The sequence below is a fragment of the Tursiops truncatus genome, chromosome 15, assembly GCF_011762595.2.
Source record: "Tursiops truncatus isolate mTurTru1 chromosome 15, mTurTru1.mat.Y, whole genome shotgun sequence".
Classification (NCBI taxonomy): domain Eukaryota; kingdom Metazoa; phylum Chordata; class Mammalia; order Artiodactyla; family Delphinidae; genus Tursiops; species Tursiops truncatus.
Genome location: NC_047048.1, coordinates 59,842,130 through 59,867,589, shown reverse-complemented (window position 1 = coordinate 59,867,589; position 25,460 = coordinate 59,842,130). Strand labels below are relative to the sequence as shown.

The 25,460-nt window shown below is 39.7% G+C and overlaps 1 protein-coding gene across 4 annotated transcripts in view; it reads right to left on the bottom strand.

The window, feature by feature from the left end:
• The window catches only part of TPX2 (TPX2 microtubule nucleation factor), a 58,044-nt gene extending 33,079 nt beyond the window's left edge, over window positions 1-24,965 (bottom strand). Inside the window, exons 1-5 of one of the 4 annotated variants that reach the window (XM_073792849.1) lie at window positions 24,827-24,965; window positions 20,947-21,063; window positions 10,029-10,197; window positions 7,596-7,715; window positions 447-573 (exon numbers count right to left, since the gene is read on the bottom strand). In XM_073792849.1, coding sequence (XP_073648950.1) covers window positions 447-573; window positions 7,596-7,715; window positions 10,029-10,134 — 353 coding nt within the window. In that variant the 5' untranslated portion in view covers window positions 10,135-10,197; window positions 20,947-21,063; window positions 24,827-24,965. Of the gene's footprint in view, window positions 1-446; window positions 574-7,595; window positions 7,716-10,028; window positions 10,198-20,320; window positions 20,340-20,946; window positions 21,064-24,603; window positions 24,786-24,826 lie in introns of those variants that run through there. The other 3 variants (XM_019950906.3, XM_019950905.3, XM_073792848.1) reach the window with 3 other exon arrangements.
• Between the last annotated feature and the right edge of the window lie 495 nt (window positions 24,966-25,460).

Genomic DNA, 25,460 nt, shown 5'->3' with positions numbered 1-25,460 from the left:
CACCCATCCATCCACCCCTTCACTCAAGACTTTATTCAGCTTTGCTCCTGCAAGACACTGTTAGGTACTAGGGATACATGACACTTGCCCTTATGAAGTTTATTTACAACCTATACACAAGAAAAAAAAAAAAACCTGCCACATATCCATACAAATAAATGTAAATGGCAACCCATGTTGACAGCGCAAATAGCAAGGACTTTGGAACCAAAGTGATCAGTCTGAATCCTGTCTCTGAAATAAATCTGCCTTGGGCAAGCAACTTAGTACATCTGAGCCCTTATCTATAAATTAAGCATGTTACCTACAACTCATAAATGTTATGAAGATTAAATAAGGTAACATGAAGAGTCTAATGTAGTATGGAACACATAGTAGGTGCTCCAGTAACTCTTCGTTGAACGTTATTAATATAACCACCACTTCGAACACCAAAACAGTCTTACCTCTGAGGCTGAGCTAGAATATTTCTTGATGTGGTTCCTTTGACTTTCAGAGAAGAACAAGCATTTGTTGGAATGGACTCTTCCACCAGGTTTTCTTTTTCTGCCTCTTTGTTATAAGTGTTGTCAACTGCAAGAGAGCAAAAACTAGTCAGTACTCAAATCCCAAGGAAATGAGTTGGAGATGAGAGATACATGTGTATATATATGACTTAATACAGAATTCTAGATTGCAAATTGTGTGTGTATGTGTGTGTGTATCCCTCCTAAGCAGTGAAATCTTATGCAGAAGAGCAATTTATAAAAGCTACTTTGGTTGAAGCAGAAATGAAGTATCCAGGGCCCTGCCTATTTGCCAGCCTAAGGCATCACCTCAGAAAAAAGTATCCCAAACACATTCTTATGACATTTTTTTTTAACATCTTCTCATGACATTTTAAAAAGATAAAATTCTGAAAGCTTCTACAGAGAAAAAGAAATCACCTAAGGAAGGAAAATAGGATAAGCTGAATTCCTCATCAGTAACACAGGACGATAAAAGATAACAGAATAATGCCTTCAGAAAAGTCAAGAAAAAATCTTTTAATCTGCAATTCTATATTAAAAGTAGCAAGGAAAAAGCAACAAGTTACATACAAGGAAATTCCCATAAGGCTATCAGCTGACTTTTCAGCAGAAACTGCAGGCCAGAAGGAAGTGGCACGATATATTTAAAGTGATGAAAGGGAAAAACCTACAACCAAGAATACTTTACCCAGCAAGGCTCTCATTCAGATTTGATGGACACATCAAAAGTTTTACAGACAAGCAAAAGCTAAAAGAATTCAGCACTGCCAAAAGCAGCTTTATAAGAAATGTTAAAGGGACTTCACTAATTGAAAAAGAAAAGACCACAACTAGAAACATGAACATTACAAAAGGAAATATCTCATTGGTAAAGGCAAATATACAGTAAAAGTAGTAAATCAACCACATACAAAGCTAATAGGAAGGTTAAAAGACAAAAGTAGTAAAATCATCTGTATCTACAATAAGCAGTTAAGGGATACACAAAACAATTAGATGTAAAATATGATGTCAAAACAGTAATCATACAGGGAGGAGAGTACAAATGCAGGGTTGTTAAAATGCATTTGAAATTATGAGATCAGCAACTTAAAATAGAGACATACAGATTGATAAATATAAACCTCACAGTAATCACAAACCAAAAATCTATAATAGATACACACACACACAAAAAGAGAAGGAATCCAAATATAACACTAAAGACAGTCATCAAACCACAAGGGAAGAGAACAAAAAAAGAACAAAGGAACAAAACCTGACATACAAAAACAACCCCAAAACAATTAACAAAATGGCGATAAGTAGATACATATCAATAATTACTTTACATGCAGATGGACTAAATGTTCCAATCAAAAGACACAAAGTGGCTGAATGGATACAAAAACAAGACCCATATATATGCTGCCTACAAGAGACTCACTTCAGATCTAAAGACACACTCAGACTGAAGGTGAGGGGATGGAAAAGAGTATTCCATGCAAATAGAAATCAAAAGAAAACGGGGTGTCAATAATGATATCAGACAAAATAGACTTTAAAACAAAGAATGTTAAGAGACAAAGAAGTACACTACATAATGATCAAGGAATCAATCCAAGAAGAAGATATAGCAATTATAAATATATATGCACCCAACAGAGAACCACCTAGATACAGAAAGCAAATATTTACAGACAGAAAGGGAGAAATTGACAGTAACACAATAACAGTAGGGGACTTTTAACACCCCACTTATATCAATGAACAGATCATCCAGACAGAAAACCAGTAAGGAAACACTGGCCTTAAATGACATATTAGACCATATATAGAGAGAGAAAACATTCTGTCCAAAAGCAGCAAAATACATATTCTTTCCAAGTGCACATGGAACATTCTCCAGGATAGATTACATGCTAGGCCACAAAACAAGCCTCGGTAACTTTAAGAAAACTGAAATCATATTAAGCATCTTTTCTGACCATAACACTATGAGACTAGAAGTCAACTATAAGAAAAAAACTGCAAGAAACAAAAACACATGGAGTCTAAACAATATGCTACTAAACAACCAATGGATCACTGAGGAAATCAAAGAAGAAATCAAAATATACCTGGAAACAAATGAAGACAAAAACACAATAATCCAAAAATCTATGGGATGCAGGAAAAGCGTTCTAAGAGGGAAGTTTATTGCAATAGAAGCTTACCTCAGGAAACAAGAAAAATCTCAAACAACCTAAGCTTACACCTAAAGAAACTAGAAAAAGAAGAACAAACAAAACACAAAGTTAGTAGAAGGAAAGAAATCATAAAGATCAGAGCAGAAAGAAATGAATAAGCGGAAATAAGTGAAATAGAGACTAAAAAAATAGAAAAGATCAATGAAACTAAGTGTTGGTTCTTTGAGAAGATAAATAAAAGTGATAAACCTTTAGCCAGACTCTTCAAGAAAAAAGAGAGAGGGCCAAAATCAATAAAATCAGAAATGAAAAAGGAGAAGTTACAACTCACACCACAGAAATACAAAGGATCATAGGAGATTACTACAACCATCTATATGCCAATAAAATGGACAACCTAGAAGAAATGGACAAATTCCTAGAAATGTAAAATCTCCTAAGACTGAACAAGGAAGAAATAGAAAATACGAAGAAACCAATTACTAGCAATGAAATTGAATCCATAATTTTAAAAAAACTCCCAACAAACAAAAGTCCAGAACCAGATGGCTTCACAGGTGAATTCTGCCAAACATTTAGAAGAGGTAACACCTATCCTTCTCAAGCTAGTCCAAAAAACTGCAGAGGAAGGAATGCTTCCAAACTCATTCTATGAGGCCAGCATCACCCTGGTACCAAAACCAGACAAAGGTATCATAAAAAAGGCCAATATCACTGATGAACATAGATGCAAAAATCCTCAACAAAATGTTAGCAAACCAAATCCAACAATATATTAAAAGGATCATACACCATGATCAAGTGGGATACCATATCTTCTTTATCCATACCACATACCACTATAAGGAGAAATAAACAAATCCACAATTATAGTCTAAAATTTCAATACCTCTCTCTCTAATTGATAGAACAAGTTGACAGAAAAATCAGTAAGATTATAACAGCCACAAATAATATATAAGCAAATGAGCATGGCTGTATTCCAATAAGACTTCATTTACAAAAATACGTTGTGGTCAAATTATCATGAAGATGTAACAATTACAAACATATACATACCTAACAACAGAGACCCAGATACCCGAAGCAAAAACTGACGAAACTCAAGGGAGAAATAGCCAATTCGGCAATAATAGTTGAAGACTTCAATATCCCTACTTTCAATAATGGACAGAGCCATCAGATAGATAATCAATAAGGAAACAGAAGACTTGAGCAACACTATCAACCAACTTGACCCAACTGACATTTATGTAACTCTCCACCCAATGACGGCAGAATACACATTTTTTTTTTAAGTACACCCAAGTACATTTACCAAGACAGACCATATTCTGGGCCATGAAACAAGTCTCAATACATTTAAAAGAGTTCAAGTCATACAAGTATGTCCTTTCACCACAGTAGAAATCCCCCAAGAAATCAATAACAGATAAGATTTTTGGAGCACCCCCACCCCAAATATTTGGAAATTAAATAACACACAGGTAACTAGCAACTAGTAGATAAATTAAGTCCTGGAGATCTAAATGCATAGCATAAATGTTATAATCAACAATACTGTATTATGAACTTCAAAGTTGATGAGACTAGATCTTAATTGTTCTCATCACAAAAGAAATGATAATTATGTGATATGATAGAGGTATTAATTACATTGCACTATATAAATGCATCAAATCAACACTCTGTACATCTTAAACTTACACGATGTTATAAGTCAATTATATTGCAATTAAAAAAAACACATAGGTCGGGACTTCCCTGGTGGTCCAGTGGTTAAGAATCCGCCTTCCAATGCAGTGGACGTGGGTTTGATCCCTGGTCTGGGAACTAAGATCCCATGTGCCGCTGGGCAACTAAGCCCACACGCCGCAACTACTGAGCCCACGTGCTCTGGTGCCCATGCAGCACAACTAGAGAGCCTGTGCACCACAACTAGAGAAGCCCGTGCAGCCAAAATAAAAAAACAAACAAAAAAACCACACAGGTCAAAGATCTCAAAAGGGAAATTAAAAGTATTTTGAATGGAATGAAAATAAAAACATAGCATTTCAAATTTATGGGATGTGGCTAAAGAGGTACTCAGGGGATATTTACAGCAGTAAACACATTAACAAAGAAGAAAGATTTCAAATCAATGGCTTCAGCTGCCACCTTAAGAAACATTATATATATATTGAACCCCAAAGTAAATAGAAGGGAAATAATAAAGAACAGAATGGAAATCAATGAAATAAAAACCAGAAAAACAATAGGAATAAACAAAAACAAAACCAATGAAGCCAAAAGCTGGTTCTTTGAGAAGATTATTAACACTGATAAATCTTTAGCCAGACTGATTAGGAAAATAGAGAGAGATGACACAAATTACCAATATCAGAAATGAAAGAGGTGATATCACTACAGAATTTATAAGTATCAAAAGGATAATAAGGAAACATTATGAACAACTTTTTGCCTATAAATTCAACAACTTGGATGACACAGACAAATTACTTGAAAAACAAACTACCAAAGCTTATTCAAGAAGAAACAGATAATCGATATCTGTTAAAGAAATTAAATTTTTAGTTAAAAACCTTCCTGCAAAGAAAACTCCAGACCCAGATGGCTTCACTGGTGAATTCTACCAAACATTTAAGAAAGATGTAATATCTATTTTACACAAATTCTTCCAGAGAAATGAAGAGAAGGGAATATTTATAGAGTAAGGCCAACATTACTCTATCAAATCAAACAAAGGCATCATAAGGAAAACTACAGATCATTATTCCTCATGAACATAGATGAAAAATTTTTAACAAAAAAATGTAGCAAACTGAACCTAAAATATATATAAAAAGAAAAATACCATCCTGACCAACTGGGGGTTCATCCCAGAAATGAAAGGTTGGCTTAAAATTGGAAAAACAGCATAACTGAGCATAGTTAAAGAATAAAAGAAAAAAGAAAAAAATTCATGTAAACTTCTTAATAAATGCAGAAAAAGCATATGAGAAAATCTAGCTTCCATTACTATAAAAATTATCAGCAAAATAGGAATAGAAGGGAAATTCCTCAACCTGATAAAGGGCATCTATGAAAAAACTACAGTTAACATCATACTTAATGGTGAAAGCCTGAATGTTTTTGCCGTAAGATCAGGAATAAAACAAGCATGTCTACTTCTCTACTCCTATTCAGCATCCTACTAAAGGTGCAGTATGCAAGAAAGAAAAAAACAAAAGGCAGATAACATAATCACCTTTGTAGAAATCTGATGGAATCTACAAAAAAGATACAAACACTACTGAGTTTAGAAGATTGTAGGATATAACATCGACATGGAAAAGATATTTGAGCTGGAACTTGAATGATAAGTAAGGACTTCTCAGTTAGATTAAAGGTATTCAAGGCAGAGTGAATAGCACGGAGACAGGTAAGAATGTGTGCTAACAAAGAACAAAAAGACTGTGGGGCCCAAGGGGTATACATGCATGGAAGCAGTGTACATGGTCTTTGCCACATGATGGGTCATGCAGAGGTCTCTTGCTCTGGGGCTTACTGCTGATATAACAGTCTTAACCTGAAAGTGGTCCAGACAAACTAGGTACATCACATCCTCTTTCAATTCAAGAAGAGCACAAAGACCATCAAAGCAACAGAAAATCTGCCACACTTCTAAGCACCTCAAGTGAAACGTGCACATAGTTCTAACCTCTTATGCAAGAAAGATGGATGTAAAAGTTCAGGATCCTTGTCCAGATCCCAAATTCAATAGATATCACTTGTACTCATGAATGAACTATTTAAAAGTCGGCCTGGGGGCTTCCCTGGTGGCGCAGTGGTTGAGAATCTGCCTGCTAATGCAGGGGACACGGGTTCGAGCCCTGGTCTGGGAGGATCCCACATGCCATGGAGCAACTAGGCCCGTGAGCCACAACTACTGAGCCTGCGCGTCTGGAGCCTGTGCTCCGCAACAAGAGAGGCCGCAACGGTGAGAGGCCCGCGCACCTGCAATGAAGAGTGGTCCCCGCTTGCCACAACTAGAGAAAGCCCTCACACAGAAACGAAGACCCAACATAGCAAAAATAAATAAATTAATTAATAAACTCCTACCCCCAACAACAACAACAACAAAAAGAGTACATGTGAATTCCAGAGTTTACTTATGAGGAGGTTCTATTAAAAATAAAAAAGTCAGCCTAGCAACTCAGACTCTGCAAACTACACAAGTTCACTGAAAACAGCTATTTCCTGATATGGCCCTCTAGTTATTGGTATGACTGAGGCTAGTTTCAGATTTACCCATAAGATTAATTTTCAAATGTTCTAAATTGATTGTGGTGATGACTGCACAACTATGCTGTGAATATATGAAAAAACATTGAAATGTACATTTTAAGCAGGTGAATTGTATGATATGTGAATTATATCTAAATATAGCTACTATTTCAAAACAAGAATCATTTTTGAGGATTTAAAGAATACTTTTTTGTTTTAATCAAATAGACAGTATCTTGCAGATTTAGTAACTATTAGTTTAAGTGTCAATCATCTTTTAAAATCAGATACATGACTCAAAGAATTCTTGTACAGTTAGCAAGCAGTACATTCTTCCCTCCTGCTGTTTTGTTTCCCAGCCAGACCGAGGTTAGGTTACATTAAATCTAGTCATAAAAACAAAATAGTTATACATCTGGCAATAAAATTCTATGTTAGCTTAATTTCCAAAAGACTGGGAAAAAAAAAAAGAAGAATGCAGCACATCATTAGTTTCACGTTTCACCATGAAATGAATAAATGAATTAACACATTTCACCAATTAAAATCCAAGGGATACATCATTTAGGTAATTTCCCCAGATCCCTCAGGTTCCTAATATACTGTTCGACCATTCTGCCAAGCAGCTTTTTTCTAAGATGTTCTTTCTTACCTGGTCTCAAAGGTGTGACATCTTGCTGAAGATTAGCTGTTCTCAGAGGAGTTTTGCTCTGAAAAAGCCCTCCTGTACCATTCTTCCCAGGAAACTTATTCTCCAAATTGGCCTTCTCTTCTGTGAAAAGGTAAAATCACCATCGTGTAAACAATCAGCAAAGAATGCAAAATAAATTAGTGCCATACACCTAATATGGGGCCTAAATAAAGCCTTCTACCAGTATACTTCTAACTCATTTGCAAGTACCAGCAAAGTCCTAGTGATCAAAAAGGAATAAGTACATATTATATGTCAGAGATAGCGACTGCAAAAACTATCACTAAAACACTGGCAACACTGAACAATGTATTATAGAAAAGAAGTGCAGACTCTGCATTGTGAATAGCTCCTTATCTTTGCTTGATACACATTCAGGACCACACAAGCATAAACTGGTCTTATCTACCACCTAAATACAGCATGTTCCTCTTAAAGAAAACTGTATCCAGCAAGACCTGCAAGGCTTACAAGGGACATCTGATAGTCTAATTGTGTTGAGGTTCTTCCTCAACTAGGAGAGTGTGGGGTGTATGAGTATGGAACAGAGTTAGGCTCTCTTAAGGAATTTTATCTTAGGTTCTGCTGTGCCCAAAAGCCAGTGCAAAACAGTGAAAAGTGTGTTCTACCAACAGCCTACTGATAGAAATTTTAGGAATGTAGCGAGCCTCAGCAATAACTCTGTGAATGTACACTCTGATTGCAAAACTGTGTAAAAAGATTTGATTATTTGGAAGAAAATTAGAAAGTAATATATTAGAACTAAGGTGATTTTGAAAAAAAGAGTGGGATTCATTTTTTCTTCTAAACTGTATCTAATAGTATTGTTATATTAATATTTCCTTTCTTGTTTTCAAGAAAAACTTGGAAAAAGAGATAGACAACTCAGCTATTTCCTCAGGGTTTCTGTGGGCCAAGGGCATGGGGAAGACTTCTGTATGGCAGCTGGCCGTCTTATCCACCCTTCCTCCTACACCACGCCCAAAAGACCCCTCCTCTCAGGATACCCACTGGATTTTATTAGAATCCTTTTCCAAGAGAATGGCATATGCCATCACATTTGGACACTGCATTATAAGTGTTAAGTACAGCTGCAATGGACTAATTTCTATCCCCCATCACATACTGATTTCTCTTAATGAGGAGGATAAGGACATGAGATAGAAGAAAATGAAGGAGCCCCAGCAAATACTAGCCTCACATATCACTGGGCTCAGATATTACTCCAATGTAATATAAAAACAAAACCACATCCTTATTTGTTAACCTGGTGTCAAAGTTTGTGTCATATCACCTGCCCCAACATCAGGCAATCCTATCTCTATTTGGAGATTGGGTTCTGAGTAGCATAATCCCTCCATTTAAAAATGAACTGGGGGGAATTTCCTAGAGGTCCCGTGGTTAGGACTCCCTGCTTCCACTGCAGGGGGCACAGGTTCGATCCCTGGTCGGGGAACTAAGATCCCTCAAGCTGTGTGGTGGGGCCAAAAACTAAAACAAAAAGAACTGGGGAGAAGCAGCAAGAGGGAGATGAGTATAGTTATAAAAGGGCAACACAGGATCCTTGTGATGTTAGAACTGTTTGATATCTTGACTGTGGCAGATCAACAAACCTACACAGGTGATAAAATTGCACAGAATTTAATACACATAAATAAAAATAAATACAAATCAAACTGAGGAAATCTGAGTAAGACTGTCAACATCCCATTTCAGTTGTAATATTATACTCTATGCCCAGTGACAGTGGAGCAAGTTTTTATGTGACTGCCATCACTACAGACATGTCCTAGAACTTCACTCAACTTTGTTTCATCTAGATTTTACCATATGTCCCTAAAGCTTAAATATTTGTCATTCTTAACTGGAAAACATTGATTTCTACTGAGAGTCTATTCCCAAAATACTGGGCATCTCGATTATTTCTATCATATCGTGGATGACAAAGTATCTTGGTGCAGAAAAGAATTTATATTTTTTAAATTTATTTATTTTTATAAATTTATTTATTTTTGGCTGCGTTGGTTCTTCGTTGTTCCGCGCAGGCTTTCTCTAGTTGCGGCGAGCAGGGGCTACTCTTCGTTGCAGTGTGCAGGCTTCTCAATGCAGTGGCTTCTCTTGTTGCGGAGCATGGGCTCTAGGCACACAGGCTTCAGTAACTGTGGCACGCAGGCTCAGTAGTTGTGGCGCACAGGCTTAGTTGCTCCACAGCATGTGGGATCTTCCCGGACCAGGGCTAAAACCCATGTCCCCTGCATTGGCAGGCGGATTCTTAACCACTGCACCACCAGGGAAGCGCAGGAATTTATATTTTGGTTACCTACAAACCCTTCTATTTTTGAAAGGTCTCCAGCACAAAGCAAGTCACTAACCCTTAAAACAGCAGATACTTACCAAACCAGGAATCTATGTTTTGGGTATCTTCCTCATCATTCAAAGATGTAAAATTGATGAAGTCTGTTGGAGCATCATAGGAATAGGAGGTTGTAACTTGTGACATTTTTCCCACCCTTGGTGCAGAACAGCAGGTTTGCCCAGTGTTTGTTTCTCAATAGGTCACCTCCTAAGGAAAGAAATAGTTCAGAAATTTGGTGGCACATTTATCTAAGGTACTGACTGCCTAACAATTACTTTGCTTTTATGATCACATTTTGCAATTCTGAAAATCACCTGGGCAATATGCCTTACTTTTCAAATCACACTAATAGTTAACTTCGCTTTTTCAGTAACTTGAAGACACTCCTTGAGGTAAATATATTGGAATTAGAAAGAGGTCAAATTTGATGAATACCTACAACATGCCATGTACTGCGCTAGGTGTTTTACATTCATTATCTTATTTTCCTCAATCTACCGTTTTCTCATTTCCAGTCTCCTCCACATCCAGTGTGCTTTCTCTCTGCCCTGAATAACCCAATTTCTGAAACACACCATTAAATTTTATACCTACCGACCAAAATCTTACTCATCATTCAAATCCAGTCCAATTCTCTGTAAAATCTTTCCCAGTTTCCACCTATCATACCTAATCGTTGCCTCTCCAAAGCCATAGTGCTTTTATACCATCTAATTTTATATTAGTTAACTATGCAAATGTCTCTCCTAGTAGATGCTAAGTTCCTGTAGATAAGGATGAATTTTACTCACTTGTGTATACCTCATCCATCAAGGTGCTTAGAACAGTGTCTCATACATAGTAAAAACTCAATATAGTTTTGCCAAGTACAGGTTTTTTCTTTAGAAATACTTTCATAAAAATACTATTCCTGGGCATGAAGAGAAAGACTTCAAAAATTACATAAAAGAAAAAAAAAGTATATAAACGGCACAACATGCAGATTAGGTAAAAGAAACATGTCAAAGATATGGGTCCATCCTTACTTCAGCATACTTTGTACAGAAGTACTGTACTGTGTCCTCTGTCTGTGGAAACCTGTGTAGGTTTAAAGTCAGCCCCCACTCCAGCCTTGTATGGTTAAGAAAATAGCTGGAAGTAATCTGAAAAATAGCTGAAAGGCCACACTCACTGGTAAATAATTTCCCTATGAAACCCAATGAGCCATTTGTCTTCATCCATGAAATGACATGTACTTAAAAGTATTCTGTATCTTGGAAGAGAAGTAGATATCAGTAACAACTTGCATACACATTTATTAAACTAAGTACCTTTCTGTAAGCCCTTATTTTAGAAATACATGCTCATTTTAAAAAATTGGATCACAAAAATAGTTTTCATAAAAATCAACAGTGCCACACTGCTCCAGACACACATACGATACCTCTCTCAATCTCTCTCTCTCTCTCCACACACACACACGCACACATTTTGTTTTTTCAAATGGGATCATTGACATTTTGAATCTGCTTCACATATCGTGAGCATATTCCTTGTCAATAAATATAGATATATCAGCAACCACAATTTACTTATCCCTTATTTTAGGATTTTCCCAATATTTTCACTTTAAAGATACTACTAGAAGAATAACCATGTAGCTAAATTTCTGTACATATTCTTAATTCTTCCCTTAAGACAAATTCTTTTTTTTATTTATTTATTTATGTTTTGTGTTTTTGTGGGTTTTTTTGTTTTGTTTTGTTTTGTTTTTGCGGTACGCGGGCCTCTCACCATTGTGGCCTCTCCCGCTGCGGAGCACAGGCTCCGGACGCACAGGCCCAGCGGCCACGGCCCACGGGCCCAGCCACTCAGTGGCATGTGGGACCCTCCTGGACCACAGCATGAACCCGTGTCCCCTGCATTGGCAGGCGGACTCTCAACCACTGCGCCACCAGGGAAGCCCATGTGGGGGTTTTTGGCTGCATTTGGTCTTTGTTGCTGTGGGTGGGTTTTCTCTAGTTGCGGCGAGTGGGGGCTACTCTTCGTTGCGGTGCGCGGGCTTCTCCTTGCGGTGGCTTCTCTAGTTGCAGAGCACGGGCTCTAGGTGCACGGGCTTCAGTAGTTGCAGCACGCAGGCCCCAGAGCGCGCGGGCTTCAGTGGTTGCAGCGCATGGGCTCAGTAGCTGTGGCACACAGGCTCTAGGGCACACGGGCTTCAGTAGTTGTGGCACGCAGGCTCAGTAGTTGTGGTGCACGGGCTTAGTTGCTCCTTGGCATGTGGGATCTTCCCAGACCAGGGATCAAACCCATGTCCCTTGCATTGGTAGGTGGGTTCTTAACCACTGCACCACCAAGGGAAGTCCCAAGACAAATTCTTAAAGATGGAATTGCTGGCTCTTGACACATACTGTGAAAACATTCCTCAGAAGAGTAATACCCACTAGCATTACCAGAGAGGTGTGCCCGTTCTCTTCTGGGCACTAACAGCCCTCAGTGCTCATTTTCTCTATTTTATACCACTATACCTAGGCTGTGAGATAACTCATGAGATTAATTCCACCCAACCTCATTGCTGCTCAGTGGTTTAGCCATCATTTCATTAGCTTCTCTCAGTGGACTTGGGTAATTCAGAAGGAATTTGTTCTGACAGATATTTAGTTTATATAGTGACATCAACCTATACACCAGAGAACCTCATTCTCCCATGGTCTCTCTTATGAACTCACTGAAGCCACAACTCCACAGATACCTTTATAACAATGTGCCGACTGAGGAACTTAATGTAGAAATATGACATTTTGGAATTGGGAGGAATTTTAAATAACACCTAACTTTTTAAGTTTATAGATAAAGATTAATTAAAGCGAAACGGGGTCCTCCAAGATCACACAACACTACTAATGATTATGGTAAAAACAGTTCCCAAAGATGATTATACATGCCAGACACCATGAGGTACTAAACTGTACTATTTTAATAACCCTCAACAATCCTCTAAAGCATCAATTATTATTTCCATCCTAGAAGAGGAAGCTGAAGGTAAGGGAGATTAAAAGACTTCCCAATATCATACAGTTATATAAAAGCAGAATTAGATCTAGAACTGAGGCCCCTGACTTCAGCACAGTGTTTTTCCTATATCGTTCTGCCCTCTCACCCTATGAATTAGAGAAGCAAGTTAATGCAGTTATAGTCTCTGTTTGCATAGAAAATAGTACGGTATTTCTTTCCAAGTAGATCCATTCTTCATAGTCTTTTGCCCTGAATAGAGGATTCTTTATTATCCTCCTTCTAAGTTTTCATTCTCCCCTATTTCTACTTTCATTATTCAGTTTAACTCAATAAGCTATTTATTAGCAGTCCACTCATATTACACACTTGCTGGAGGTCATAAATGTGGGCTTGATAATATCGGAGCTCCTTTCTCACTAATATTCAAGGATGAGACAATATGTCTCATACAAAAGGTAGATCTAGTCTCAGACACAAAGGAATTAAAACCTAGACAGGAGTTCTATTAGACTCAATAAATAAGACAGCATAAATATTTAAATTATATAGTATAAACCATAAGTATAAAGAAAATTAGAGGGACTTCTCTGATGGTGCAGTGGTTAAGAATCTGCCTGCCAATGCAGGGGACATGGGTTCTAGCCCTGGTCTGGGAAGATCCCACTGCCATGGAGCAACTAAGCCCACGCGCCACAACTACTGAGCCTGGGTGCCGCAACTACTGAAGCCTGCGCGCCTAGAGCCTGGGCTCCACAACAAGAGAAGCTACAGCAATGAGAAGCCTGTGCACCGCAACGAAGAGTAGCCCCCTCTCACTGCAACTAGAGAAAACCCACGTGCAGCAATGAAGACCCAACGTAGCCAAAAATAAATAAATTAGTTAAAAAGAAAAAAGGATGAAAATTAGAGATGACGTGGCTTAAGTCAAGTTATGATTAAATACTTTTCATTGAACAGCATCAAAACAGTAAGAAGTGCACTGTAACAGAAGTCACCTCCTTGATTGCCAAGCTTCCAAGCTTGGAGTAGCCATGGGACAGTTCTGGCCAATGAGAACGATGAGAATCTGCTGAGGGATTCATAGGAAAACTCGTACTTACCTGATACAGCTACAGCCCTTGCTCCTGCCCTCTTCCTTCAGCTTTCTTCTTGCCTTGAAGGCAGATGTAATGGCTAGAGCTATAGCAGCCATCATATACACAGGAGTAAATGATCAAGAGAATAACATACAATGGCCCTCATGTCACTGAGCTATTGTTCACTGATGATCAAATATCAGCAACCACCTACCTCTAGACAATAAAACTCTTTTCATATAGGCTGTTAAAGTCACATTTTCTTTCACTTAAAGCCAAAAACAATCCCAACATAGAAATCCAGAATTCTAGCCCTCTCCCTGGCATTACTTGATATATATGATAATGGGCAAGTCACTCCACCTTTCTGCCTACCTACTTCCCGTAAACAAGTGAGAAGGTATTTTGAGTGCTATGAAATACACTACCGTATGATATTATCACTGCCTTTTGACCTACTGATACCTTTCCTCTCCTTGACCACATTTCTATTCAAAGGACATTGTTGAAAGATTCTCCAGCAATTGACAGTGGTTAAAATTCCCCTGCTGCAAGGAGGAAGTTTTCCAGTTCTTGTGAACAAACATGCTGGAACACATGGGAAAATCTTGGATTCCCATGATCTTAATGCCTAACCCAGGTCACTGGGAAGACTTCCCAGGCAGGAATGTAATGAAGACAACCAAAGCTGGGGGAGGGAAGAGGCAGGAATGTAATATGCAGCAACCCCACTTAGCCTCCTAAAAACTATGATTCCACCAAAGCATGCTGCTGAAAACCACCTGGAAAGTATTCAAATTTAAACCCTCACATCCTTTTTTCCTTTTTTTAATTATGGAGCTACACTGCTAGCCCCTGTGGAGGGCAATTTACATTTTTCTTTTTGATACATCTTGCCAAATGTAGAAATTTATCTTACAGATATGTATTCATACATATGTAAATATAAGAAAATTCACATAGCAGTGTTCATAAAAGCCAAAAAACTGAAAACCCCAATTCCACCAATAGATTAGTTGAATAAATTATGGCACAACCATATATTGAAATATTAAGTAACTTTAATATTAGATAACTTTACATATGTGATTTGTACAAAATGAGCTCCAAGAGCTACTAAGTGAGAAAAGCAAAATGCACAAGTGTGTGCTCCCATTCAGGTTATAAAAGAGGGAAAGGGGCAGGGTTTCCCTGGTGGCACAGTGGTTAAGAATCCACCTGCCAATGCAGGGGACAGTGGTTCGATCCCTGGTCCAAGAAGATCCCACATGCCGCGGAGCAACTAAGCCCATGTGCCACAACTACTGAGCCTGCGCATCTGGAGCCTGTGCTCCGCAACAAGAGAGGCCGCAATAGTGAGAGGCCCACGCACCGCGATGAAGAGTGGCCCCTGCTTGCCACAACTGGAGAAAGCCCTCGCACAGAAACAAAGACCCAACACAGCCATAAATAAATAAATAAATATAAATAAATAAAGAAATAAATAAAAATAAAATGTTCCTGTGTATTGACCTAAAAAAATAATAGCTATTAATTACTGAGTCCTTATGACAAGCCAAACAGTGTTTTCATATATTAACTCACTAAATCCTCACAATAATCCTATAAAGTAGGTACTGTTATTATCTTAATTTCACAGATGAGGAAAATGAGGCACAGAAAGATTTACTATTTGTTCATGGTCATGAAGCTAAGAAGTAGCAGAGCCAGGATTCAAACCCAGACAGGCCCTAAAGGGAGTGTCCTTATCCACTGCCTCTCATATTTATTTAAAAACAGATATTTATGTAGATCAATATCAAATGTCAAGGAGCGAGAGACAAAACCATTTACAGATAATAATAACTTCCAAATACTGATTGTCTACCTCAGGCCAAGCACTTTACGAGGCACTTCACATAAATCATCTCATTTAAACTGCATTAACAATGTATAAGGTAGATATAGTCATCACCATCTTACAAATAAGGAACTGGCTCAACTATTCCAGGATCCTGGTGATCCAGGATCACCAACTAGTATGTAGCAATATTGAGTTTTAAGACCAGGTTAACAGGATTCCAAAATCTGGGGTCACTATAATATACAGGGTTTTCCTATAAATATTCCTTCAAAAATGAGGCAAGTAGGGACTTCCCTGGCAGTCCAGTGGTTAAGACTCTGTGCTTCCACTGCAGGTGGCACGGGTTCAATCCCTAGTCGGGGAACTAAGATCCCATATGCTGCACAGTGCAGCCAAAACACAAAAATGAGGTACGTAACCAAATCTTACTAACCTGTTAGACAAATACAGAAATAAACTCTGCTCTATAGAAGAATTAAGTATTCCTGACAAGTTGTGCAAAAAGAACACTTTGGTAAATTAAAAACCCTATTCTAAGTATACCAGGAAAACTCTGAGCTGAATCTTCTCATAAACTAAAATATCACCCCTTAATTTCTCTTTTTCTAAGTTTGTACTCTTGCATATAAATTTTTGCTGTAAACAAGATGGAGGTTAGTTTGAAGCTCTCAGTGGATATTCCAGAGTAGACGATTCACGCATCTGAAGGAGGGACGTCCTCTGAGGTCTAGGACTGCATTTGATCGGTGGGGGTTAAAAGGCGAAGGGGGCTGAAACCTAAATATACCTTTTCTTTATTTAGATGAAATTTTAAAACCAAAATACTATTTTTTAAAACAACCTCTTGCTGGAGAGGGTGTGAGGAAAGGGAACCCTCCTGCACTATTGGTGGGAATGTAAATTGATACAGCCACTATGGAGAACAGTATGGAGGTTCCTTAAAAAACGAAAAATAGAACTACCATATGACCCAGCAATCCCATTGCTGGGCATATACCCTGAGAAAACCATAATTCAAAAAGAGTCATGGGGCTTCCCTGGTGGCGCAGTGTTTGAGAGTCCGCCTGCCGATGCTAGGGGACACGGGTTCGTGCCCCGGTCCGGGAAGATCCCACGTGCCGCGTAGCAGCTGGGCCCATGAGCCATGGCCGCTGAGCCTGCGCGTCCGGAGCCTGTGCTCCGCAACGGGAGAGGCCACAACAGTGAGAGGCCCACGTACCACAAAAAACAAACAACAACAAAAAAAAGAGTCATGTACCACAATGTTCATTGCTGCACTATTTACAATAGCCAGGACATGAAAGTGTCCATCGACAGATGAATGGATAAAGAAGATGGGGCACATATATACAATGGAATATTACTCAGCCATAAAAAGAAATGAAATTGAGTTATTTGTAGTGAGGTGGCTGTACCTAGAGTCTATCATACAGAGTGAAGTAAGTCAGAAAGAGAAAAACAAATACCGTACGCTAGCGCCCTTATATGGAATCTAAAAAAAACACTACGGATGAACCTAGTGGAAGGGCAGGAATAAAGATGCAGATGTAGAGAACGGACTTGAGGACACAGGCTGGGAAGGGGAAGCTGGGACGAAGTGAGAGAGCAGCACTGACATATACACACTACCAAAATGTAAAATGGATAGCTAGTGGGAAGCTGCTCCATAGCAGAGGGAGATCAGCTCGGTGCTTTGTGACGACCTAGAGGGGTGGGATAGGGAGGGTGGGAGGGAGGCTCAAGAGGGAGGCTCAAGAGGGAGGGGATTAGGGAATATATGTATACTGAGAGCTGATTCACTTTGTCGTACAAGAAACTAACATAATATTGTAAAGCAATTACACTCCAATAAAGATATTAAAAAATAAACGACCTCTTTTTCAAAAAGCTTCTTTTGAGCTATCTTTTGGTCTAATACAGCCCCTTGCCCCCACCCCCCGACCAAAAGAGGGGAACAAACAGATAAATACATATCCATTGAGAAGTCTGATTCTCCTCAATAAAGAGTGATGGCTCAAGTACATGAACAAAACCAAAAGTAACTACTGGGTTATGCTAGCGTCACTACGCTGCCTCTCCCACAAATAATAAATATTAGGATGTGAAACCTTCAAAAATTAAAGGACTGGGCTTCCCTGGTGGCACAGTGGTTGAGTCCGCCTGCCGAGGCAGGGTACATGGGTTTGTGCCCCGGTCCGGGAAGATCCCACATGCCGCGGAGCGGCTGGGCCCGCGAGCCATGGCCGCTGAGCCTGCGCGTCCGGAGCCTGTGCTCCGCAACGGGAGAGGCCACAACCGTGAGAGGCCCGCATACCGCCAAAAAAAAAAAAAAATTAAAGGACTAGTGGGAAATGGAACAGGCCAAGGCCAAAGCTAACTGTTTAAATGAGAGCCCCAAGCAAGGTGGAACTGGATGCCTTCCTGCACCGCTTAATCAAGACTGAATTTCTGTCAACAGGTTTCACTGAAAAAAAAAAAAAAAAAAGGGCACATGCGTCAACCACATTCCCCCACACAAATCAAGCTGCCAAGCAAGAGAATCGGCTTCACATTTCAAAATTATCTGAATCCACCACAACTTCAGACTCTTGCAAAACTAGAAACATTCTGAGTGAAGAAATAGCTCTTCCTGACCAATAATCCTATGATAGACAGGTAAAGGTTTCTCCCATATGTTATGAACTAGTTAGGTTCCTTTTAAAACTGCTTATCAAGTGCCATCCATTACATCACATGGCTAATTTTTGTTTCCAAAAAACAAAGATTTAAAAGATATATATAATCCTTTCCCTTAAGGAACTCACAGTAATTTTGACACAGGGTGATCTTTGCTGTGGAAGTGCAGAGAAGGGGAATAGATGAAGGAGGGTCAGAGAAGGCTTCCTGGTGGAAGTGATACATAAAAGATACAGATAGACCTGCAGAGTTCTACAGGCTAAAGATGAATATTGACTTTTTCTAGGGGAAGAAATAAATGGAAAGGGAAAACAAATAGGGGGAAGTATACAATTGAGGAAGATTGCAAAAGAAGCAAAGTAACCTATTTCCACATTCATCTGAAACTTACCTCCAAGGGTCCCTGTCTCTCTTCACTATCAAACCAAAAATAACCAGCCATGACAAGCTCTGTAAATCAAAAGGTGCAGGTTCACAGCGGGTGGAGGAAAGCTGTAAAAGGCTGCATTCTAAGTAAGGTTGAGAGAGACTAGCAGCTCCTGAGCAAAACGAAGACTTTGGTGTGATAAATGATCTCAAGTACCTCACTATACAAGCTTGTGAACTGTGTATTGCCTAATTCTATTGGAGGCAAAATCATGAGTTAAATAAATGGTAATGTAACAGAATAAACAGAGTAAGGCAAGATCTCATTAGAAGTGTAGTTAGTTAAAATGGTCCCATCCCAGGCAGTGCCATTTCCCTAGGGACACCCTCTCCTATTTTCACAAGGGATAAGAGATCCTGTTACACTACCACAAGTTAGAGTTGAGTTATTGTCATCTTAACCAGGGAGAAAACACCTACATTTCTTTTTCTTGTACATAAGGATTAGCAGGAGACAGTAAATGGCAACATAATACAGACAGCAATTTTAAATGTTCATCAAAGTCACAAACTAAGTCTGAAGGAAGTTAATGGACTTTGTGTTTCCACATTTGCTTGCTAACTTCTATGATGAAATCGGATCTATTTACAGAAACAGATCTATGAAGCTTCCAAAATTGGGTCATTTTAAAATCCAGTGACAATCTCTCACTGTCCAAGCACTTAGAAGTCAGCACAGGACACATGGACACTTGTTCTAATTCATCACTGTCCAGAAATCTCAAGCAAATACATTTTTCTACCATTTTCCTCCCAAACTTGTGAGTTTCTTATCGCTGTTTTTGAAGGATTACAAATTCAGTTCCGCTTTTTTTATTCATCCACAGAACTCTATAAACCATAATCCACTCTTACATGACTAACAGGACCTGGATAGAAATCAAAGATGCCATTTACCTCTAGGCCAAATAACAACACAGATCTTTTTAATACCAAAGTTTGCTGATGTTCCAAAAGTAAGAAGCTGAAAGAGTTTGTAAGGGTTGACAGTGGGGCTACAGGAGGTTACAATCCTAGTCAAATCTCAATCATTCAGTCTTGTAGAGATTTATATCCCTCAAAAGGTATCTGATTTGGAAAGCAGACAGACAGAGACACACACACATACACACACACCCTAAAAAAGTGATAATCAATGAGGTGGCAGGGAGTGAGGTAGACAATGAGAAGGTTGGAAGGTTTTTAACTATAAACCTTTTTATATTATTTTGATTTTTGCACCATTTGTGCAAAAAATGTGCCTGTGTGAACATACACTGCTGGTGGATGTGTAAATCAGCACAATTTTCCTATAAAGCAATTTGGTGCTACGTACCAAAGTCTTAAAAATATACATTCTTTGGGACTTCCCTGGCAGCCCAGCGGTTAAGACTCCACGTTTCCAATGCAGGGGGCACAGGTTCAATCCCTGGTTGGGAAACTAAGATCCCACATGTCACACGGCCATAAATAAATAAATAAATTTTAAAAATTAAGAAAATAAAAATATGCATTCTAAAAAAAAATATATATATATATATATATATGCATTCTTTTTGACCAATGGTTCCACTGGGTAAAATACTATGGTAGAACGATATAATGGAATAATATATAGCCATTAAAATTATGTTATACAAAATTTTAATGAAATGAAAAAATTTTCATAACCTAATCATTAAATGAAAAAAAATGAAGGTTATTAGAGTATGGTTTCTTAAAACCAAATACAGATACCCTCCAAAATTTGGAAAGAAATCTATCAAAATGCTAGCCATAGTTTATCTGAGAGGTAGGATATTGGGTGACATTATTTTCTTTTGCTTTTACATATTAAATAAATTTTCTTCCAAAATAAGTGTTACTTTCTAAAGATAAGCTAGTTATTTAAAGAATTTTGAAGCTAATATATTAATGTCCCCCTTATTCCTTTTTAATGTAATACTGTGGATACAGCTTTACCTGTGGTTTAATCCGTCTGTCAGTCCACCTGTCTACAGGCTTGACTCAAAGTTGCAATATACTCTTTCACCTCTCTTCTGAAATCTTGAAGTCTAGAAAGTACTTCTTATCAAGAACCTGGAAGAAGCAGAAAGGTGATGAAACAGGTTCAAGTTCTTTGTAGTAAAAAAGGTTAACAGAGAACAGAAGGAGCTATTAAAACCCCAACCCCCCAACCCGGGGTCCCCAACCCCCGGGCCACGTACCAGTACCAGTCCGCACAGCAGGAGGTAAGCGGCAGGCGAGCAATTGAAACTTCATTTGCCGCTCCCTGTCGCTTGCATTACCAACTGAACCATGCCCCCCACCCCCCACCCCCATCCAAACCCGTCCGTGGAAAAACTGTCTTCCACAAAACCAGGCCCTGGTGCCAAAAAGGTTGGGGACCGCTGCTATAAAATACCAAGGATACCCACTCTTAAAACCAAAGAGTGCTCTGAGAGCTAAGGTCTAAAGAGCATGGATCCCCCCAAATGCCAGACTTCTTAAAAGATTGTTGTTTCATTAGTGTAAAAATGTTCTTCAAGTTTTTTAGTGTACATGTGCTGTTTCCCAGTATCTTTGTGGTTACATACTCCCACTTTAAAGCAATCTTTCTGAAACCTGCAACTTAGGAACACTGACATCAAGGGGTTGCAGTGCGCACTTCTATCCTATTCAAACATCAGGACAAAGAGTAGGCACACTCAAAATATGAAAAAACTTCTACTACCTTTTTAAATTTAATAAAGTAGAAATAGGGACTTCCCTGGTGGTCCAGTGTGTAAGACTCCACGCTCCCAATGCAGGGGGCTGGGGTTTGGAACTAAATCCCGCATGTGTGCCACACCTAAGAAGTCCACATGCCACAACCAAGACCCAGCACAGCCAAAATAAATAAATAATAAATATTAAAAAAAATCTTAGCTTTAAAAAAAATTAATTAAAAAGTAGAAATAGCATTTTATAAATTTTCTAAATTATGCTCCTACATACAATTTTATACCTTTCTCACTAATACAATGACAATAATGTATAATACAATTTATAATACAATAATGATAATACAATTTTATACCTTTCTCACTAATCTTTAATTTCCCCCTATAATCAAGTTTCTCTATGCAAACAAACAAAAACAGAACCCCTCCCAGTTATCTGTACTTTTTTCACAAAGTACCCTAGCTGCTGATCGGTCTCAGACACAGATCTATTCACAGAATTGATTGTCCTGTTCCCTGGTGGCGCAGTCGTTAAGGATCTGCCTGCCAATGCAGGGGACACGGGTTCGAGCCCTGTTCCAGGAAGATCCCACATGCCGTGGAGCCACTAAGCCCGAGCGCCACAACTACTGAGCCTGCACTCTAGAGCCCAGAAGCCACAACTATGGAAGCCCGTGCGCCTAGAGCCCGTGCTCTGCAACAAGAGAAGCCACCGCAATGAGAAGCCAGCGCACCACAACGAAGAGTCATCCCCCGCTCTCCGCAACTAGAGAAAAGCCTGTGCGCAGCAACAAAGACCCAACGCAGACAAAAATAAATAAATAAATTTATAAAAAAAAGAATTGATTGGCCTGTTCAATCTCCCTGTAGTAAATTCTGCTTCCTACCTTTACCCATATGGCAAAGAAAATTCAGTTTGCCAAAGGACATTTAAATCTCTCCTCCTTTCTTCCCAAGCAATTCAAAAAGAATTAGGGGGCTTCCTTGGTGGTGCAGTGGTTGAGAATCTGCCTGCTAATGCAGGGGACACGGGTTCGAGCCCTGGTCTGGGAAGATCCCACATGCCACGGAGCAACTAGGCCCGTGAGCCACAACTACTGAGCCTGCGCGTCTGGAGCCTGTGCTCCACAACAAGAGATGCCGTGACAGTGAGAGGCCCGCGCACCGCGATGAAGAGTGGCCCCCGCTCGCCGCAAGTAGAGGAAGCCCTCGCACAGAAACGAAGACCCAACACACCCAAAAATAAACCCAACCAAATATTAAAAAAAAAAAAAAAAAGAATTAGGGAAGAGACCCAGGAAAGGTTGAGGAAAAAATACATATAGAAAATATAGGTGGATTCTGAACCTCTCCTGATACCTGAACAAGAAATGAAGGATCTTCCCACATAATCCTGTCTCCTGTTGAAGCTTAATTGCAGCTGCAGGATAAACTAACTTTATTAAGGTTGGAATACACAGACTTAAGCGTAAGGTGGGCCAAAATAACTATTTTCTTTAAATGATTTGAAAGTTTAAACAAATTTACCAATCTAATTCAATATATCCAGTTTTTCATACCTGAAATTTTGTAGTCAATTTAGATAATGCCTTCTTGTCTTTCCAATTCAACAGATATTGAATGGGTGATTTCCAGGCACCAAGACTGTTCGGGTTCCTGTCTAACTAAACTCTCCTTATCAAGAACGGTTTCTGTCCCACCTGCTTCACAAAGCCACCCTTGCCTGTTTTAAGCCTCACTGATCTCCCTCACCTCTAAACTGCCAGGGTGCTTACAATACAAAACAATAGAGCACTCAGATGCTTTCTTGTCTTGTTCTAATTGTCACTTGTCAATTTGAATCAGACTTTTGGCCTCAAGCATACCAGAAACCATTCATCTGTATACACACAGTATCTAATACTGAGCACACAGTACAACCTCAAAGGTCAATTAATTAGCTAAGTGAGCTGGGAGCCACAATAATTTTGATCCCAAGAGTGCCAACTTAATACTGAATTGACACACCCACAGTACAACTCCAAAACAACGTAAGTTTGATTTAGAGGTGGCTTGACAGGGGGTGATACACCGAGGCCACAACACAAAAATATCCTCAGTATTGCAGCAAACAGTTTGAATTTTGACATCTGATGAGTGAGACAAATTGAAAGGCCACAGAATGTCAACAAGGTAAGGCTGAACCAGGGAGAACTCCAAGTGATGGTCTTAAAGCAAAATCAGCAGAGCACTCAGATGCTGTCTTGTCCTAAGCAGGACTGATAGGGAGGAAGTCCTTGGTACCTAAGTACTAGGAAACTGTAGGTGAGAAAAAGAAACCATGTATCAAGAAACCAGGGAGAAAAACAATCCTACAATATTACAGCCTGGTTCACTTTTCCTTCCCTCTCCAATCTATAAGTGTTTTAGGACAGGAAATTAGAAAAGCAGTAATACCTACTGATAACACACAAAGGGAGAGGGCTGGGCAGATAGGGATAAAACAGAATGAATTTTAAATCCCCAAATAGAAAGACAACTCCAAGTGGAATTAAACTTGTCCTCAATTATGTTCTCACCTCATTTACCTTTCTATCTTGCACAACAGTTTTGAAATGTAGTTGTTTGTGGCCACATCTTTTTCCTCCACCAAATGCCACACGTCTTGAGGGCGGGTGGGGCTACTGTATCACCCATTTCGAGAAATGTATCTAGATTACGGGCTTCAGTCTCCCTCCTATAAAGGAGGGCTAAGACTAGCACCGACTTCACTGGATTGGGGCGAAAATTAAATGAGAAAACGCAGAGTGCTTGGTCCGGTAAACGCTTATTTCATGTGTGCTGGGTAATAATATAATTGTCGTTACCGTTATCCTTAGCCCACAGCCTCCCCCCACTCCTCCTTCCACTTATTTCCCACGCCGGCCTCCGCCTCTACCTGTAGACACAGCCCGCTAGTCCCGGTCCGGCCGGGGAAATCCTGTCATGAAGGGAAGGGTGGCCGGAAGCCCGGCTCCTGCTCTGCGGGTCAGGTCGGCGCCCCAGCAGCACACCGTCCCAGAAGCTGAGCCCTCGAGGAGGAGGAGACCTCCAGTCACTTGGAAATCAGGGAGAAGGCTGCCCGGCACCCCAGCTGCTCCCCTTTTCTCCCCTCGGCTCACCTCGCCTCAGCGCTGACAACCGACCGCCAGGAAGACCCGCCGCGGGACTCATTCAGTACCGTTGAAAATTTGAACCCAGATTCTCCAGTCAAACGCACCAATCAGAGTGCCGGGAACCAGCTATCCCAGCCTTCCGATTGGCCCTAGAGATCGTAGGGAGGCCGGAAGTCAGGATGAGAGACAAGAAAACAACCGGCCCCGGAGACTCCTGGGAAATGTAGTGCGATTGCGTGAGCCGGCTGCAACAACTCGAAAGAGGAAATTACCACAAGGCCCAGAACGGTCGGCTACACACTGTTTGGGAAAGGTGGTACTACCCACTGAAGAGAGAGGGAGTCTATTTAGGTAACAGGCGCGCGTCCTGAACTTCCCCAAAACTTTCACGGAAGGAAATTCTTCATTAGTTTATAATTCTCCCTGTAGTTGTGCATCGTGCCTTTGATTTTTCTTAGGAATTCACTTCGTTTTAACATCGAGTCCCCTGCAAGCAACATAGTCTCGCCCCCAGATTCTCTGCCAATCGTGAAGGAGTCTCTCAAACTCTTTATCCAGTCCACGCCCCAATATTACTGGCTAAAGCCGGCGGCTTTTTGGAGGTTTGGTCTTTCACTTTTAATGCCGTCTGCATCCTTGG